The 18967-nt window shown below is 36.4% G+C and overlaps 1 protein-coding gene across 1 annotated transcript in view; it reads left to right on the forward strand.

The window, feature by feature from the left end:
* diaph1 (diaphanous related formin 1) overlaps window positions 1-18967 on the forward strand; it is a 43346-nt gene that overhangs the window by 9821 nt on the left and 14558 nt on the right. The window contains exons 2-15 of the mRNA XM_087798663.1: window positions 6684-6710; window positions 7765-7935; window positions 8172-8273; window positions 8699-8829; window positions 8918-9001; window positions 9072-9135; window positions 9470-9609; window positions 9712-9817; window positions 9901-10011; window positions 10076-10194; window positions 10363-10479; window positions 13127-13242; window positions 14659-14723; window positions 16236-16415. Coding sequence (XP_087654789.1) covers window positions 6684-6710; window positions 7765-7935; window positions 8172-8273; window positions 8699-8829; window positions 8918-9001; window positions 9072-9135; window positions 9470-9609; window positions 9712-9817; window positions 9901-10011; window positions 10076-10194; window positions 10363-10479; window positions 13127-13242; window positions 14659-14723; window positions 16236-16415 — 1533 coding nt within the window. The remainder of the gene's footprint in view (window positions 1-6683; window positions 6711-7764; window positions 7936-8171; window positions 8274-8698; window positions 8830-8917; window positions 9002-9071; window positions 9136-9469; window positions 9610-9711; window positions 9818-9900; window positions 10012-10075; window positions 10195-10362; window positions 10480-13126; window positions 13243-14658; window positions 14724-16235; window positions 16416-18967) is intronic.

Raw genomic sequence — 18967 nt, forward strand, 5'->3', positions numbered from 1 at the left:
TGAATAATACAAGCATCTTCCGTGAGACATGTGGCCCTGATAACTTTTAATTGTCTCCAAACTTTTAAAAGGCTTTTGAGAGCAGATGCCATTTAAGTACATAGAAAATAGCTTTTGTTATTTGTGTGAGATTTTGACATCATGTCATTCACTTGTCCTTGTGGGTAATTATACTGGCATGAATAGAAATCAGATGATAATGGAAAGTCTGGCTTTTGCAGGTTCAGCTTGATAGAGATTGTTTGTTGTTTAACAATTTTTCCCGAGATTTGAATATATGACAAACGATAGCTTTATAATCAATACCTTTTAGAACAAATCAATTAAAGGTTTATTTTTATTCCATCTCTCATAACTTTATTTTTTATTTAAGTGACGTCAACCCTAAAGTCAAATGTGACATTAGGTTTAATGATGAAACGGACAAAAAGGATTCAAAGAATATATACTGTAGGTATTTCATGTTATTTTTTTTTTATAGTGCTTATAGATAAAGGGCTACAGTGTATTGATGTCCCATGGCCTTGGTTGTTCGTGTATGTCTTGCTCTTCTGCATTCTTTGTGAGCTGGCTAATGCATCGTTTGTGTAGTGATGCATGAAACATAGACAGTAGGGTTGTCAAAATACCAAGATTAATAAGGTAGTCGATAGCGATACCAGAAAATGTTTTTGATACCTTCCGATACCATGATTAAAAGAAAGAATCCAAAAACGAACTAAATAATAAAACCAACAATTAATCTTTTACATTGAAAGAGTGATGATGGTAACATTTCTTTTCTTTTAAATGTGCATAATTGATGATGTGCACCATCATTCCTGGAAGTCTCCAGCTCCAAGGGACTTGTTAGTTATTAGTTGATAACGTCAGTTAACCATCAATACATACATAGTAATGTTTGGTACCGAGCAGGTATTACAAAGGTGCACCTCTTTATTGAAGTGTTGAAAGCATGTTGGTACCAAAGTTTTGGTTTGTCTGACAACCTTAATAGAGAGTAAGTAATGATTCAGCTGTAGATCTAATTTGTGTCTTTTTAGAGCTGTCTTTTTGAATGTAATATCAAAGTAATTATAGAGACATTCAGTTCATTAATATGTTCCTGCTATGGTCCTTTGTCTTCCCATGATAATATCTTGTACTGGTATGACCTTTAGAAGACACTTGGTCATTTACACTCAAAGGTAATGGAACTATCCTTATCTACTTCCCCCGATTGAATTCAGAGCGACTTAATAATCCAAGTATAAACTAAGTGTTATCTTATAAAATATTTAGAGACGATCATGAAACGATCATTAACTCTCAGTGATACACAGATTTATCTCATTATTGTCTAGCAGACATTTCTATCACCATCATCATCATTATACAAACTCTAATTATGAGCTTCAATAACCTTAAAAGACTGGATTTGGGTTCAAGTGATCAATTCTGACTGTTCTTGTCACTTAAGGTAAATTTTTTTTATCCCTAACATTATCTTTTTCATTGGAATAAGGGAAGCTGAGTTGAAGGAATTGATGTTTAGCCTTCCTTTACCTACCATCAGAAAACCGTGACCCTCAGTTCTTTCAGTTGCTTCAGTTGTCCTTGTTGTCTCCTTCAGAGCTCTTTTATGGAACATTCTTTCTTTTGTCCAGCTTTGCACTTATTGTCTAAACAGTCTTTTTCTTCTTGACCTCCATTGTAGTTAGTCTTGCTTTCCAAATGGAAATAGACTGACTCAAATGATACAATCCAGAGCTAAAGTTTGACCTAAGAGGCTCCATTTTCATGAACGCTTTGATCTATTTTTCAGTTTATCTTGGGTATTAGGGTCGACAACTATTGTATATTAGGAACTAGAAGTCAACTTTTACAAAAAATGTAACCAATTAATCTGATATTTTTGCTAGTTAAAGAGCAATCAAAAATGTGTGAAAGAAAATATGCAATTTAACTTTAATGGCAAACGTGTTTTCTTTGACAGACGTAGTGTTTTGAGCGAATGAGAAACTAATTAATATAGTAGAGTTTAACTATTGAAAGCATGAGAAATTAATTCATTAAAAAAGTATTGACTACAATTTTTTTGTGTCATAACATTTAAATACTTGGTTTTAAGGAAACCTTAAGAAATATAGTTGAAATAGTAAAAAATAAATCTATTCTAATCCTACCTTTAATGACATGATTTAGATGACTTATTATTTAGACTAATTATCGAAATAGTTTGAGCATTTCTCTCACCTCCATTCAGTATAGATGTGTCTTTAATATGCGCTCCTAATGGAGCCAAGTTCATGTAATATGAATAAGACTGATTAATATTCATTAACCCACAAGTCATCTAATTGTGAGTATAATCATATTCACTTATTAAAATTAACTTCAGAAAAGAAATTAAATGGTCACATTTGTTCAAATGAAAATGCGTAATTTAAGTGCACACTTTAAAGTCAAACACATCTGCCATCCATAAAACATGAACATCCGAGTGTAATGCCCTGTTGCAAGAGGGTTGCTTGTTTTTACTTTCTCAAATAATTGTTTTCCCCGACATCCTTATTTAATACCAGATAATTTCACGGTTGTTCAGTTCTTAATTCATTTGAATGCTTTTATATGTTAAGTGTGTGCTTTTAATTCATTTCTTGTCATACTGAGAGAAAAGTAACCGTATTTACTACATTTACAAAAAGGGTGACTGACGATCATAAATTACTCTTTTTAATTGTTAAGGGATTGCTTGTCGACCATAATGAAGCTTTGAGCGTTTTTAATTTCTCCTTAAAGGCTGATTTTGATGCGTCTGCTACTCCTTTGTATTCTGTCTTAAACACTATAGCCTCAGGAAGTTGTGAAAAAACGGCAAACAGGATGTGCTCAATAGTCCAGCCCTTCTTTATATTTCCTTATCTCTTCTCTACTGCTGTCAAACTCTTTTCCTAAGGGGTTATATATAGTCAAATTACGTAAGATAAATGCACTTTCAGAAAGGGTCACTTAAAAATAGCTGAAAACAGCATTTCTTAGACTTTTGGTGAAAATGAAAATGGTCGAGTCAGATTATTGTGTGTATTCAAACTGCACACAGCTCAGTAAAAGACACATTTTAGCTAAGTAGTCTGTTTGTGTCTGTTATTGTAGTAAAGACTTAACACCCAGGTCAGTTGAACAGACACTCCTTTAGAACGGTAACACAGACAGTCATGATCTGCCCTTTCTACACTAACTGTTTAGTGGATTAAGACTGGATTACAGCTCAGACCACCTATGCAGTTTCCCACTCGTCTCCCCTTGACAGATTACTGCTAATCTCAGACTGTGTCGACACCACCGCCATAAACGGCGACCTGTCTAATAGAACAGCGGATTAATACCATTTATTCTTTATGGAACATGTTGTGGATATACCCATCATCATTTGTGTCAATATTTGTTTTTATTTCTATCAGTGTTTTCATGATTTAATTATGCTGTAATATGCCGTGCAGGATTGATCACAGGTGATCCTGGTGATCACAGAAGACATTTATCTTCATGACTAAGTCGATCAGTGTTGGAAGAAGTGACTCTAGTGTATCTAATGTATTAGGAAAAAGTAAACATGTGGTTGTACATATGGATAAATTGTTGAGATTCTTTAATAATAGTATCAATTAGTGTTTCTGTTCTGGGAACTGCACATTTAATTGTTAGTTTTTCTCAATGTCTGCAATAATTGCCAGGAAGCTTTCATGTTGTCTATACAGAAAGCAGATGTACCATTTTTGCAGCATCAGAAAAGGGAAGTTTCTTTCTCGTAAACATGTCTTTGTTGTCTATATTTATTCAAATCGCTTGTCCTTGTCTGTCACTTTGCTATACATTATATTCAACCTCAGACAGAAAACAATTTTAGACGACACAAAAGAGGCATCGAATCCATCGCTGTTGAAATGAAATCATAATAACTCTAAAAGCATACTTTTTTTTATCAATCCAATATTTCCTTCCAAGTGAAATACACTTTAAAAATAGAACTTTCTCAATAATTGGTTATTTCTGCCACAAAAATATACATTTGTGTGCCCGTTTAGTTCATCTCTCGTCTGGAGAAGTGTATTTACGGTTGTGTACGAAGGTTTCCTCGATGCAATATACCAGCACCGGTGTTGAGACTGGCTTTTCGAGCCTTTACTGTGAGTCAAATAAATCTGGCCGGCAATCCACAGCATGACCTTTCACTTGAGTCCTTTCACAATCGGAAGACAACCTTCCCCAGAGAAACTAAATACAAAATTGGATGAAATGTTTCACAGATGCAAGGTTCAACCCATTAACCCTCAGACTACCTCATTATGAACTTGAGTGTTGTGTAAGAGGCAGACGTCTAGTTTACCAGTTTACAAAAAGTATTTCCCTGGGCATCAGACATTTGCTTCCATCAAAAAAAAAGAAACTTGTCTACAGATCGATCTGAAATGGACCTCGAATGCCATGAGTTCGTTCAGACAGAAATGATAGAATCCGCCACCGTTCGGTTTCATGTTGACTCTACGCAGGAAACTGGCCGGAGGTGGGAACCTTTTTCGATGGTAGTAAAGTCCTTTGAATGTTTACTTACAAAGAAAAAGGCAGAAAAGTCAACAAATGTTGGGACCTGTAGCTTTTGTAAAAAAAAAAATCTCGTCATTGAAGCTGCTTTAGTCTGACGTATCATTTTAAACGCTAAACACGTCCGTACAAGTTCCACTGTTGTCGTAGCAAGTGCTACCGTGAGCTCACTTCGCAAAAACGACTGTCGCAAAACTTGGTAAACGAATGAGAAAAGCCACCAAAGAAAGACAGAAAAACTTGATCGCAAAGTTATTGCTGACTAATTTCAACTGTGAAAGACGAGCGGTTAGATATGCGTTTTGCATGTTGTTGTAGGGAGAAACTTTCAAGCTACTAAGAAATACAGGATTTTGATTCTAGAAGTTGGTACTGTAGCCCCAGATCTCTTCGTGGTCTTTTGAGTTTAATCCGTTATGATCAGATACTGTAAGTTTGGATTTTTGTCAACCCCCTCTAAACAATGTCATGTTCTCGTGACTTCACTGCTATGTCAGCAGTGAATGTGGTGACAAGATTTTTTCATTTTTTTTTCATTTGGGCAACTTAAGCAGATTTAACATTTCAAGATTGAAACATGTTCAATTACTTTTAATTAATGACAAATCCTTTAATTCATTGGATTCATGTTGCCTGACAGCAAACTGGAGAGGTTTCTTCAGTTCCGTTCAGTAGTTTTTAGTCGTCGCCATGTAAATACAGTCCAAATATCCTCAGCAATATACTGTTCACTGATCGCTCACTTGGGAGTACAACTTTTAAGGCAGAGTTGATGGCTGTAATCTTGGCTAACAAGTAAGTCGATAGTCCTCGCAGGATCCAAATGAGCCTTTGAGTGACACTCATTGTCAGTATCTGCACTGAACGTCGTGTACTGAAGATGGAAACACTTGACGCTGTCGTCTGCAGTAAGTCATGATACAACATATTGTCATCATTTTTCTCAGCAGGTGTTCACTCGATTCTCTCACAAGGCTTGAGAAACATCATCAGTGATCTCAGACCATTATCTTAGCGACTGAATTAGTTTTCATCTTCGATAGACGACGCCTCGGAGGTGGCTGACTCATTAGTCTGTTACATTTTTACCAGAAAACACCCTGATCATAGCCTTTGTGTGCATTGCGACACTTCCTGCTCATGACCCATGAATAGCAAACTTTTGCTTCATGGGTGTGCCTTTCCAAACCACTTCTTCCTCCTCGCACATCACCACAGTGTACAGTGCGTTCGTTGTGTAACCATAGCAACAGTGGCACCACACAAGGGTTTGTTTCCGAAGACAAAATGGTGAAAATACAGTAATCTTTCAACATTAACATGTATTTTCCATTGGTCACGTCTCAACTTTTGTACCTGTTGTTAGACGTAGAAGTTTTTGGTTCAAATGTCTATTTTTTTCATATAGCTATTTAATTACCATACATCATGTCGACTTTTCTATGATTTGAAATGTGAATGCAAAATTATGTTTAATGCCAAATGTGAAATAATTCCAAATATTAAAATGTATTTTGAATAATTACTATATAGTTTTTTGTGAATTATTTACTATTCACAAATGTACTTTATTTAAAGAAGAATGCTGTTTTCGGCTGTGTTCTGCATACTTTGTTTTCTTTTAAATGTAAGTATTATGAGTTCAACGATCCTGTTTAAACACAAGCTTGTTTGTGCTGACATCTAGTGGCCACTAATTGAAAGCGCAACGAGCAAAAATTAGGAATGATGGACATACATTTTTTTCTTTATTGTAACATGTTGATGGTGAATCTTCATCTACCATTATATGTGCAGGTTCTCTGAAAAGTTGATTTTTGTTTTTTTTAACAAACAATTCCTTTTTACGTTCTAGCACATCATTGTTGTAATTAAAATGTTTCAAAATGCAAATATTCGATTCAATTATTAATTGAAAATGAAAACAATCCGTTATACATTTTGAACTGTAGCTGCTCTTGCATGTAAATCATTTAATTTTTGCAAAGAATGACAATGCAATTAATTTATCCCTCTCTTTCTTTCTCTCTTCCTCCCTGTTCTGGTTCTTTTTGTTTCTGCTACTTCCCTCTTCAAATCTGCAACCTTGAATCATGTAGACTTTGAAACGGCTGATTCCCGATGAGGTAGGAGTTTTACTAACTACTCTTCATGTTTGTGTACTCGATTGCTGTGTTCATGAAATATGTCAGATTGTTTTGTGTGTCCGTCTGTTATTGTGAACTTTTGCATGATTATATTTCCTGTATTTGTTGATATTCGCTGTGATATTTCTTTAAAATTTCGAATTTTAGCGAACACGTTTGACTCTAGGGACTACACTTAGGTTCTAAGAGTCAACTACAGGTTTGTATTTTCTGTGTGTAAAATACTCACCCTGTGTCTGGCTTATCCAACCGTGTGTGAGTGATTTCAAAAGGGCCAATTTATTTCTCAGCTTCAGACTGTGACAGTCTTTTGAGAGAAGACAATCCTCCCCAGATTGTCAGTTCTTAACAGATTTGGAAAATGATAGATATCAGTGACTGGTTGTAGTCATTGGTTCTCGTTCTGTTCTCCCAAACAGAAGGATAACCATCGGCTAAAATCAATCATCTCATATTGGGACAGACCATAAATACATACAGTTAATTTGGATTTGAATGTTTGTTATTCATTTCAATACTAAGTTGGTATATATGTACATGTATATATTAGGGCTGCACAATATTGGAAATATGTGTTATATTCGATATTGATGCCTTGAATTGCGATATCAATGCGACAGTCTATACAATAAAAAATGATAAATTATCGCACATGTCTATATGCATATCGCAGGTGCCAATATCACGATATTTTTTCTATACATGTTGCAGCCCTAATGTATATCTATCTATATATATATTTTGTTTTGGTCGTATTCTTGGTCTTAAAAAGACAAGAATGTAATGAATTCTGCAGATTAAAGTACATTTTATTTGCTCAGAAGCCTTAAAAGGTCTAATTTATTCCTACCTTACTAAATATTTATTTTCAATAATACAATTGTGTATTTTATATATTATAAATGTTTGTTTTGTTAACTTTTTATTTTCCTTGTATTAAGTTTCTGTCTTAAGGTATTTAAATCTTGAAACTTGGTAGATATTCATGTGAGTGATGATGACTTTCAATCCATTTTCCCCCGTTATGTGCTAGTTGGAGCGTTTCACCAGCATGAGGATCAAAAAGGACAAGGACAAGGAGAAGCCGGGTCACTATCAAGGCCAGCGCCACTCTTCAGCTGCCAACTATGAAATCAACGCTCAAGGTGCCATGCTGCACGACCACTCTGACGAATACGTGCTGGAGCTCTTCGAACAGATGCTGGTGAGATCATGCTTATTATTAACATTCTGTCTTAAAATGATCTTAACAATAATATTCAGACTGTTTTCCATTTCCTGTTCTGAGCTTCCATTCCGAATATAGCCTGACACCTAGTGGCCAAAACATAGAAGTGCATGTTTAAATTTATTTTCCTGCGTTTTAGTCAACATTTTTTCAAAACGCCAATCCCATTTTGTGAAATAATTGATGGGTACATTTTAACTTGTCTTTCCCAGCTGGATATGAACCTCAACGAGGAGAAGCAGCAGCCGTTACGCGCGAAGGACATCATGATAAAGAGAGAGATGGTCTCCCAGTACCTCCACACATCTAAAGCTGTGAGTTTTACACTTTTGTTTCTAATTCTTAAACAGTTGTGTTTCTTTTTAAACCTTCAGTCGTGTAAACAAAGAATCATTTTCATCATTTCAATATAAGAAAAAAGTGAAGTAGACGTAGAGTAAGGAAGTAAATAATCATAAACAACCCCCAATAATACTAATGGTTGTTTTAACCCTTGTCTTACCTCAGGGTCAAGGTGACACAAAAAAAATCTAATTTCATCTCATAAATACATTTACTTTAATTAAACTAGATATGGACAAACTATATAGAATGAAATGTTTTACCTGAATAGTCTCTGACTTCTAACATATAATAATAATATTTTACTTAGTTACATTGCCCTAAATTAATTTCAAAATACAATTTATCTCGTAAAGCGCTGTAACAATTTTCTTCTATTTGTCTTGTTTGTATACAGGGTCAGAACCAGAAGGAGAGCGCTAAATCAGCCATGATGTACATCCAGGAGTTAAAGTCGGACTACAGGGACGAACAACTTCTTAGCTGTCTGGAATCTCTTCGGGTCTCTCTCAACAACAACCCCGTCAGGTTGTGGATGATTCAGAAACTTCAGATCTCAGATATTTCTCATTTTAGATCACATCTTGATAATAATTACTCTTGTTTCTTTTGGTAGTTGGGTGCAGAACTTTGGAAATGAAGGCCTGGCTATTCTTTTATCCCTCCTGAGAAGATTGCAGGAAGAAAAAGACGAGTACCCGTATGTTATTAAAACAATACATTTAATCATAATTTGAAAATGATAATTTTGTCTGCTTCTAACTATGCAGTTTGACGTGTGTGAAATGTCAACATGAGATAATTCGCTGCCTGAAAGCCTTCATGAACAACAAGGTGAGTCTTTTTGTAGTTGTCTGTGTTATGTCAATATATTCTTTATACAGTTGTGTTAAAATTAAAGTTATTTCTATTATTTGATTGATTTATTAAATTGTAGTTTAGCAGTTGTCCACTAGATGGAGTTATTTTCCATTATGTTCTAAATGACTCAATTTGTCAATTTTGTAGAATACGTGTAATGAACTCGCCCTGGAAGCATTGAAGATTATTTTTTTATAATCATCTTTAATAATAGTTGTACCTCAGTTCTTAAGCTATAAGTTATGAAGTGATTAATACATTCTCTTGTGGTTAAATTAAAATGTTTTTTCTCCATCGCTCCTCGAAGTATGGTTTGAAATCGATGCTGGAGTCAGACGAGGGGATTCCTCTGCTGGTCAGAGCCATCAACCCCAGATTACCTCACATGATGGTGGACGCTGTGAAGCTCCTCTCTGCCATATCCATCCTAGAGCATCCAGAGAACCTGTAAGATCACACGCCATCGATGACCGTTGATGCTCTGAATTTGAAACCAACTTATGCGTTTTCCTCCGTTTATACAAACGATTGTGTCGTTCTTGATTGCAGTCATGAGCGCGTTTTGGAAGCCATCACAGAGGAGGCCGAGAAACGTGACATCGAGAGATTTCAACCACTTCTGGCTGGAATGAACAATCACAATATCGCTCTTAAGGTATGAATAACCCGTGCTTTTGAATATTTCGGCAGTTGTCGCTTGTTTTTGATTGCACTCATAATCAATTTGTTTTTTTTCAGGGTGGCTGCATGACTCTTATTAACGCCTTGATCAGCCGAGGAGAAGAACTGGACTTCAGAATCCATATCCGCTCTGAACTTCTGAGATTGGGACTTAAGGACGAACTGAAGGTCTGGTTGCAACTTCCTGTGGGACTTTGAGCAGCATTGACCTTGAACTGCTCTTATTTTGCAGGAGGTGCGACTGATAGAGAACGAGGAACTCAAGGTGCAGCTCAGTGTTTTCGACGACCAGGCCGAAGACGACTCTGAGGAGCTGAAAGCCCGTCTTGATGACGTGCGCATGGAGATGGAATATCCTTTCTGATTTTGAAATCTTCTTTGACCAAAAAAGATTAAATGAAATGATTAAAAATGAATACGAATTTCACTTTGTGATTCACATGTACAACACTCATGGACCTACTTGAGAAGATCTACTTCCAGAGCTTCAGTTTTGAACCTTGACTGTCGTGCTTTCACTGATGTCAGGGAAGTGTTTGATATATTGGTCAACACTGTGAAGGACTCTAAAGCCGAGAACCACTTCCTGTCCCTGATGCAGCATCTCCTGCTGATCCGCAACGACTATCTAGCCAGGTACGACAATAACGCACAAACTCGACACTTTACGATGCTGACGTAACACTTAACACAGCACAACAGGATAGAATCCTCCAAATGTAGTTAAAATCATAATGCATTCAGAGACTTTAAATAATTAAACTGAGCTGAATAGACATTTTACAATCCTTGTCTCCTGGAAAATGTTTTTCTCTGCCTCATTGTCTTGGAACAGAATTGCAAATGAGGATCTAACTCACTCTGGCACAGCAGGAAATCATTTATTTTCCTAAATGTGCTCCAAATGAACTTGGCACGAAAAAACAGTTTGAGGAGTTTGAAACAAACTGAGAGTGATACTGTGGGTGCTGCAACTTTTATCACTTTCAGTTGTTATTTTCATCATGTCAGGGATGAAGTGCGTCAGAAGACGAGCCGCTAGACTTGAGACGGAATGAGATGGTAGTGGGAACCGACATGATGTTTTGTTCAAAGACAGCAGCTCACACAAAGACAAGAAACAGAGTTAACAGAGTCAGAGTTGACGATGCTCGTGTTTTAACTGGGATTGACCAGTAAGAATGAGATCATACATGTAGATACACTTAGTGGATAAGATGGTTAAATCATAGGTAACAAAAATAAACATACAAGTCCATACATTTTCCACAGAGGTTGTCAGTCCAGACACGATGCATATTAATGGTGTTTTTAATTCCATAAACAAAGAATCATTTTCATCATTTCTAGATAAGAAAAAAGTAAAGTAGACATATAGTAGAGTAAGGAAGTAAATAATCATAAAAAACCCTCTGATTCTAAAGGTTGTTTTACCCTTTGTCTTACTTCAGGATCAAGCTGACCCTGAGACAACACAAGGGTTAAACAATATAAATCAAATTTCATCTCATAATTAGACTTTCTTTACTTAAAAGCTTAACTAAAACGTAGTGCAGTGAACAGAGAAGGTTTTAATGAACTTCAGGATGATTAAGATAAGATTTTATATATAGCAGAGATTATAGCGGAAATAACAGACCCATCACACTGACGAGATATGAACAAACTATATAGAAGGAAGTTTTGTACTTGAATACTCTCTTACATTTAACATATAATAATGATGTTTTGCAGCAGAGCTCAAGTCAACTTAGTAACAACAACAACTTAGATCTCTTTTAGCATTTTAAGTGTCTTTGACGGGTATAACTGAACAGTATGTGATGATGTCACTGTTAGTGTCGTGGAACTCTGCTCCAGTGCGAGCCTGTTTTGTTTGTGCAAACATTTTTCTTGTAAATATGCAAAGCTAAAAATAAAACCGTGAAAGGGAAGCCTTAGGTACATGTTGCTGCACAAACACAGAGTCGCATTTATTATACAAATAAGCAAAAGTTCAAAGAAAATACCTTCATTTTTTTTGCCAGTGTACTGAAATAATTCACCTGCTAATAAGGTTTTCTAAATGTTTGTTCGAAGAGGAAACAAAAGTGGGAGGAAGAGTTTTTTTTACGTTGCCAGAAAATAGCTTGGTAATTACACATGTGAGAAGAAAGGGAGGTGAGGGAGAGACAATAATGCAACAACAATAAAATAAAAATAGTTGATGTGAATTGCTAAGTGGGGATTTAAGGAGAGGCTTGAGGGGATTGTGTATGTGTGGGAAAGAAAGAAACAACAATTTCACATTCAAGAGTGCAGCATATTTTAAATTAGGCCTCAGAACTAATTTGTCATTCCATTACACTTTTAATTGCAATTAGTTAGGAACGTGCACTGCCATTGTTTCATGGCTTTACTTAAAGATTCATTTTGACTTAAACCAACCAAGAAAAAAGGTTAAAAGAATCGCAACATTTATGGTTGAGATATATGCTATATATTTTGTTAATGTAAGTAATAAATAGAAGTAAGATTTACTTGTGGTCGGTGTGTTGTTCTCAGTATTATCTTGATCTTTAAAGTATGTACTTTTTGAGTATTGTTTTGATTGTTTAAGCGCTTTGTGACCCTGGTCTCGAAAAGCGCTATATAAATAAATATTACTTACTTACTTACTTACTTTTACTGGACAGTGTTGGAAATATAGTAGGATTTTCCTACCGAATTCCAACTTCCTAGTGGAGGGAAAATATGTGTTTTGGTCATAATCGCATAGTTTTGGCGATATATGGGGACACGATTTGGTGTTTAGTATGTAGTTTTTATATGTAGTTTGATTGATGCACATCTGAAATAAATGGATGATGTTCTTCTCTGAGATATTACCATGTTGTTGAAGACGCCACTAGATGTCTCCCTCGCTCCACGGATAGAACGGATTTGAGCGAAGGGCAAGTGAGGTAGAAAACTATTAAAAAAAGGACTATTTTGTGTCGAAAAGTAAGACTTTTTTCAGAAGTGAGTCACGTACTTAGTTTGATATGGACACGCACACAAACACTCGTGTGGTTGATACATTTGTGCATCCAAACAAAATAAAATATACATTTCCACTTGTGTTTTGGTTCAATGAATGCTCTTAAGTGTTTATATTATGTTTTTATATACGTTTATAATATGTTTATTTGTATAGTTGTGTAAATCATCCATTTTTAATAAAAATGAAATTGCCATTGAACATTAAACACATTTAAATACATAATCTGTCCATTTCTTAATCTGCCTCATGCTTCTCTTGCAGGCCACAGTACTACAAAGTGATCGATGAGTGCATCGCCCAGATCGTGCTCCACAAGAACGGCGCCGATCCCGACTTTAAGTGCCGTAACCTCAACTTTGACATTGAGGGCTTAATAGGTGAGTCGTCCGTCAACACATAAGATTCATCAGTTGAAGCTGCGACTTCATGTGAGATCTCACTGACGAATGAGACGTATTTAAAAAAAAAAAGGTTCCTCCTGCTTGGATGCGAACAAGTGTGCAGCATGTTTGTGTCGCCTCAGGGCGGCGTTAACGACGCGTGGAGCACATGCCAATTGATCGTCACAATTAACTCGATAAACTCGGAGGGGATGGAAGATGTTCTTCATTAAGTTGATGCTGCTTTTCCCGGCGTGGTTTCACTTTGCGACAGTGTTGGAAGATAAATCCGAAATCAAGAGTTATTTGACCTACACTGCGAGACGTGAGACTGAGCTGAAGGTGCATCTTTGTCTCAAGTGTTCACAGAAGTCTTCTTGTTCGCCACAGGAGACTCCGGTTGCAGCACTTCTAAATGAGTCCCGACGCAGGCGTGCACGCATAATATCGCACACACACATTGACTGGCCTCCTTAAAGGCTGCCAGAGTTCTTATCGGTGGAAAGCAGCCCAATTCTGCCCTGCATGCATTATTTAGTGTTTTTCTTTGAACTCTGAAATTCAGCACAGTTTCTTCCACATTCTGTCTCCCCCTGTGTTCTCTATTCAAAGTTTGTCCCATTTAGTCTCGCCACCATGACAGAAGAACCCGTCTCCATTATGTATCCAATAACCATGTCAATTCTGACGTGCAATTCCATATGTGGGTTGGCACATATTTCAAGTTTGTCTGAAACTAAAAGTTTTCCACATAAAACTTTTTTTTTTTTTTTTTCTGAGCTGCTCACTGTCCTTTCTGCGAGTAAACACATGGTTGGAGAGTTCTCATTGTCCTTGTTAATATTCCTGTCTTATGTTGTTGCTACATCATTCCTTTGAAGCTGTTCTTCTACTTTTTTCCTTTTCGATTCCCCCCCCCCCGGGCACCGTGATTAGCTGTGTTTGATCTAGTGACTTTATGACATTCATCTTCATGTTAATTAGCTCTTAAACTGCACATGCTCAGTCTGTCCCAAGGCAATAAAGCACCTGTAGACTGCAATTACACCTTTTTTTTTACCCCCCAACCCACGTCTCTCTAACCTCGTTCCATGCAGAGCCGAATACTTATTCCGAGATTGGCCACTGCTGTTGTTTTGTTTTTGATAAATAGTATAGCAATCTTAAAGCTTTATGCACCAGGTGGCACGGCAGATTGTATCCCATTCCGCCTGCCATCGCAGCACAATAATCTTGGAGATTTTGACTTTGAGGGGTGAGATAAGAAAAATGGGGTTGGCATGGATTACTTTCCCGAACAGAAAGAGTCACACAAACAAATGTGTTTATGGAGATGTGTAACATAATGCGAATCCCTAATCTCACGCTCTCTGCCTGTTTTGTGCTTTCTTTTATCCTTCCTGTCGTTTGCAGACAACATGGTGGACAAGACCAAGGTGGAAGCGAGCCAGGCCAAAGCAATAGAGCTTGAGAAAAAGGTACAAGGCACTTATCTGAACCCCTTTAAAAAGAACATGGCATCCTTTATGAATAATAAGGCGGTTGAATAGAGCAGCTTCACCCTTACAAGAGGTGATATTACTTGTTTGCGGTACAAACTGCACACCTTGATTTCCTGGGAAAACTGTTTTTCTCTGTGTTATCTTAATCTTTTTAGTATATATTTTTGGATTGTTTGAGCGCTTTATGGAACTAAATATAAATGACTTACTTACATGCTTTTGGACTTTCCAGAATGATCGTCGTAATGACTTTGTTCCGTCCGCGGGAAAGAACGGCGTACGACTCGGATAGCGAGCACATGTGCATCAAAACACCTTCACGCTGAGCGGTTGTGACGTTCTGCTCGTGTAACCATTCCGTCAAACCGACAGCATAATTGCAAAACTACAGCCAAACTCGCCCTCAATCAGCCACACGGAGACGCAGTCAGATCATATCCATTTAATGAAGCCTCATCCACAGGAATAATCCTGCATATGAATAAACTTGAATTCATTTTCTTTACCGAGCGCACATCACAGTACTTTATGGCGGGAATTAGGGATGAGCCTGTCAGGGCGCTGACAGCAGAAGTAACATTTTGCAAATTAAACAGTCTCGTACGCCTCCCTTTTCACTTGATTCATCTCGTTTAATACTTTCCCTTTACTTGACAAATCCACCTGGGAAATGCATCTTGAAGTGCAGCGAAAAATGAGAAGTAATATTTACATTGTTTCATTTGCAGTGAATCTCCAAATAAACCCCTCAGAGGGATTTTCTGCTTCCTTTAAGTAATGGACAACGATAAGAAGTAGATTAAGAGTTTTGTTGTGTCTGTAGAGAAAATCTTTCAAATGTATCTTTAAATAATATATTCAGTTGGATCAGGGTGTTCTTAACGTATTTATTTTTGTTGATTGGTCTATCACCTCAAAATGGTTGCGAGTTCAATTCCAACTTTAGCCGACTCTTTGAGCATGTCCCGTGCCTCTGACCCCGAGTAGCTGGGAACGGCTTTGGCTCCCATCGAGGGAATAAAAGGAAGGAAACGAATGAATAATCTCTGTTTTAAATCTAAAAGACTCGCAAGAGGCAGCCATACTCTGCTGGCGGGTGAACACCTTTGGAGGATTCTTTTGTAAGACACTTGAGATTAACTGAAGCCTCACTAGTAGTCAGTCATTCCTGTGAGATTCTGAGATCCAATTTAAAAGGAAATGAGCTCCACTGATTATTTGTGAGTGAAGATGGATCATTCCTTTCATTTTGAAAGTCAAATTTGCATTAGGAACGTTAAATAAAAACACAAAAACGTAATTTAATATAGAAAGAGATGAAAGTGGGGTTAAAAGGTTAATATATGGATTTAATGTTAAATTAAAATGAAGCATGTTTATGAACAACATTCCTTTTTTTGTTTAAAGTTGATTAAACTTGCCTTAATCACCAAACCATAGTAACCTCTCATCTTTCTTGTTTGTTTTTTTTAATTTTCTGTGAAACAGCTGGACAATGAGTTGACCACACGTCACGAGTTGCAAGTGGAGATGAAGAAACTGGAAGGCGACTACGAGCAGAAGCTGCTGGATTTGAGCAATGAAAAGGAAAACCTGGCCACCTCCAAACAGGAGCGAGAAAAGGAGAACCAGGAGCTGCAACAAAAGCTCGGCAATCTGCAGCAACAGGTACACAAGACACGGAACAAAATGATCATTATACTTATAATAGACATTAATAGACATTTTTTTTAATGAAGAGTTATGTTACAAATATTCCAAACTTCATAAAGCAGCAATATGTTATATTATATATAACATAATAACAATATTGGTATATAACATGTATATTATATTAGTTTTATCTTGCCCTTTAAAGTAAATACTTTATTAAATATTGTTTTGATTGTTTAAGCGCTTTGTAAGTAAGTAAGTAATATTTATTTAAATAGCGCTTTTCGAGACCAGGGTCACAAAGCGCTTAAACAATCAAAACAATACTCAAAAAAGTACATACTTTAAAGATCAAGATAATACTGAGAACAACACAGGAGTTCGAGAAATTCAAGGAAAAGCCTGAACAAATAGAAACGTCTTAAGATGTTTCTTAAAGGAGTCAGTAGATCCATCAAGAGCAAAGAGAGAGAAGATCGTTCCAAAGCTTAGGAGCAACAGCCTGAAAAGATTTCTCTCCTCTGGTCCTGAGCCGTGTGCGTGGAACCATAAGTAGATTCTGATCCACAGACCTCAGAGCCCGAGCTGGGGTGTAAGTCTGGATCAGATCAGTGATGTAAGGTCTGACCATGAATAGATCTGAAAGTAAGAACCAGAATTTTAAAGTTGATCCTGAAAGAAACTGGAAGCCAGTGAAGAGTTTTAAGGACCCTGGTCTGGAAAAGCGCTATACAAATAAAAATTACTTACTTACTTACTTATATTTTTTGGGTTCCCCTAGTGTCAGAACATCGTAACTGCATGTTTTTAGAATAATGGCTAATATTTACCATGGCATGGTTCAAAATGAATTACAGAAAATATAATAATATCAAAATGTTACATTTTATTGATTTAGGAACACTATGTAGCTAGTTAAATCTTCAACTTAACAAGTTAACCGTCTTGTTTATTCACTATTTTTGATACAATGTTTAAATAATGTTTCCTTTTATGCATGGTTTTGTTGCGCCCACTGTTGTGTTGCACCCCTCAGCAGTGCTTCCCCACATCTCCCACACCAAAAAGGTTTAGAATTTGTTTTGAGAACTGGACTCTTGAGCAGCGTGTTTTCATACATGCGGGGAAGAAGAAAAAACCCCCGGTAAAATGAAACCACATAATCTTTTCTGGGGATTAAAGAAAACAATTCTTCAATCGAAACTTCCTCCGAACATCAGTGGACAGAGGAACCGGAAAAGCCCACCGCGACTAGCTTTGCATTAAAATGGGAGGCTTAAAATGATATCGCGAAAAGAAGGCAAATCCTGAGGAGATTACCAAACATCACAAAAAGATAGTGAGTGGGAGAATAAGGAATGACTAAAGGGAGAAAACAGCAAAGCAAATTGACTTTTATTGCGTATTGCATGCTACAGGCAATTGAATGTGTTGGACAGTGAAGGAGGGAAAGAACATTTAATGCAACAGTTCCGATACAATCGAACATTTCGAGAACAGACAGACGGAACAAGCAAGTAATCAGAGGCAGAGGGAATTTAAATATTTAATCAGTTAAAGAAAAAAGAATGACATACATTTGAATCCAAGAGCTGTGTTTGAAAATTGCTGCATTTGTTTATTTTAATGAATGAGAATAATTTATAACGTAAAACTGATGCTGTAGATGTTGTTTTTGGAGCATTTAGTTTGCTCTGTGTGAAGCTTTGGAAATGTGTCTTCAGTGTTTAGAAGTGCTCACAAGGAATCCATCAAAGACTGTAGAATGTGGCAGTAAACACCACAAACCCACGAGGAATGCGTTTATGGATTAAAGCGGATCAATAAGAGAATAATAATTCTTGATGTAAAAGATTTATAGCAAAAGATTGATCGTCAAAATAAGGCTTGAGTTCAGTGAAGCATACATTCTGGCGATTTATACATACCTTTTGTTTATTTCTTCGTTCGTTTCTCTTTAGCATCACTGAGTCATTTCTAGTTTGGTAAGAAATACTAGAAAAAAGATTTTGAATTACATAAACAGTTTGTTAAAAGCCACCATGAAGTTATGAAGAAAAAGAGCCTTGATGTGATAGAAGAAAGAAATTAATGCCACAACATAAAACATGCTATTTGATTAACATTTTTTAACTATGTTAATATTCAGTCAATCTGTTAAAATATCATAAAAACACTTTATTTTCAAACGTATTGTGTAAAAGCACTTTATTCAAGGATTCCATTCTTTATTTTATCATTCCATTCACCAGGAATGGAGCGAAACTAGTTACCAAGGCCCAGTGAGACAGCAAAACAAATTCATAATAAATGCAAAAAAATACAAGGTTCAATAACCTTGTTTGCTGAAAGTGACAATAGAACAAAAAACACTCGTAAAAAAACTTTTTTCCTAATTTCCTAAAAAATGTTTGGATTTTCTTTTATATCCTTTTTAGGGGAAATAAATCCTGACAAAAATAAATAATAAAATGAACGTTTAACTAAACCACGAGTGAAAATCGCAACCTTGTTGAATTAAAAATGATCATTATTAGCTAATTCAACTGTTACTGTATAGTTCAACC

This window comes from Callionymus lyra, chromosome 9 (assembly GCF_982586985.1).
Source record: "Callionymus lyra chromosome 9, fCalLyr1.hap1.1, whole genome shotgun sequence".
Classification (NCBI taxonomy): Eukaryota; Metazoa; Chordata; class Actinopteri; order Syngnathiformes; family Callionymidae; genus Callionymus; species Callionymus lyra.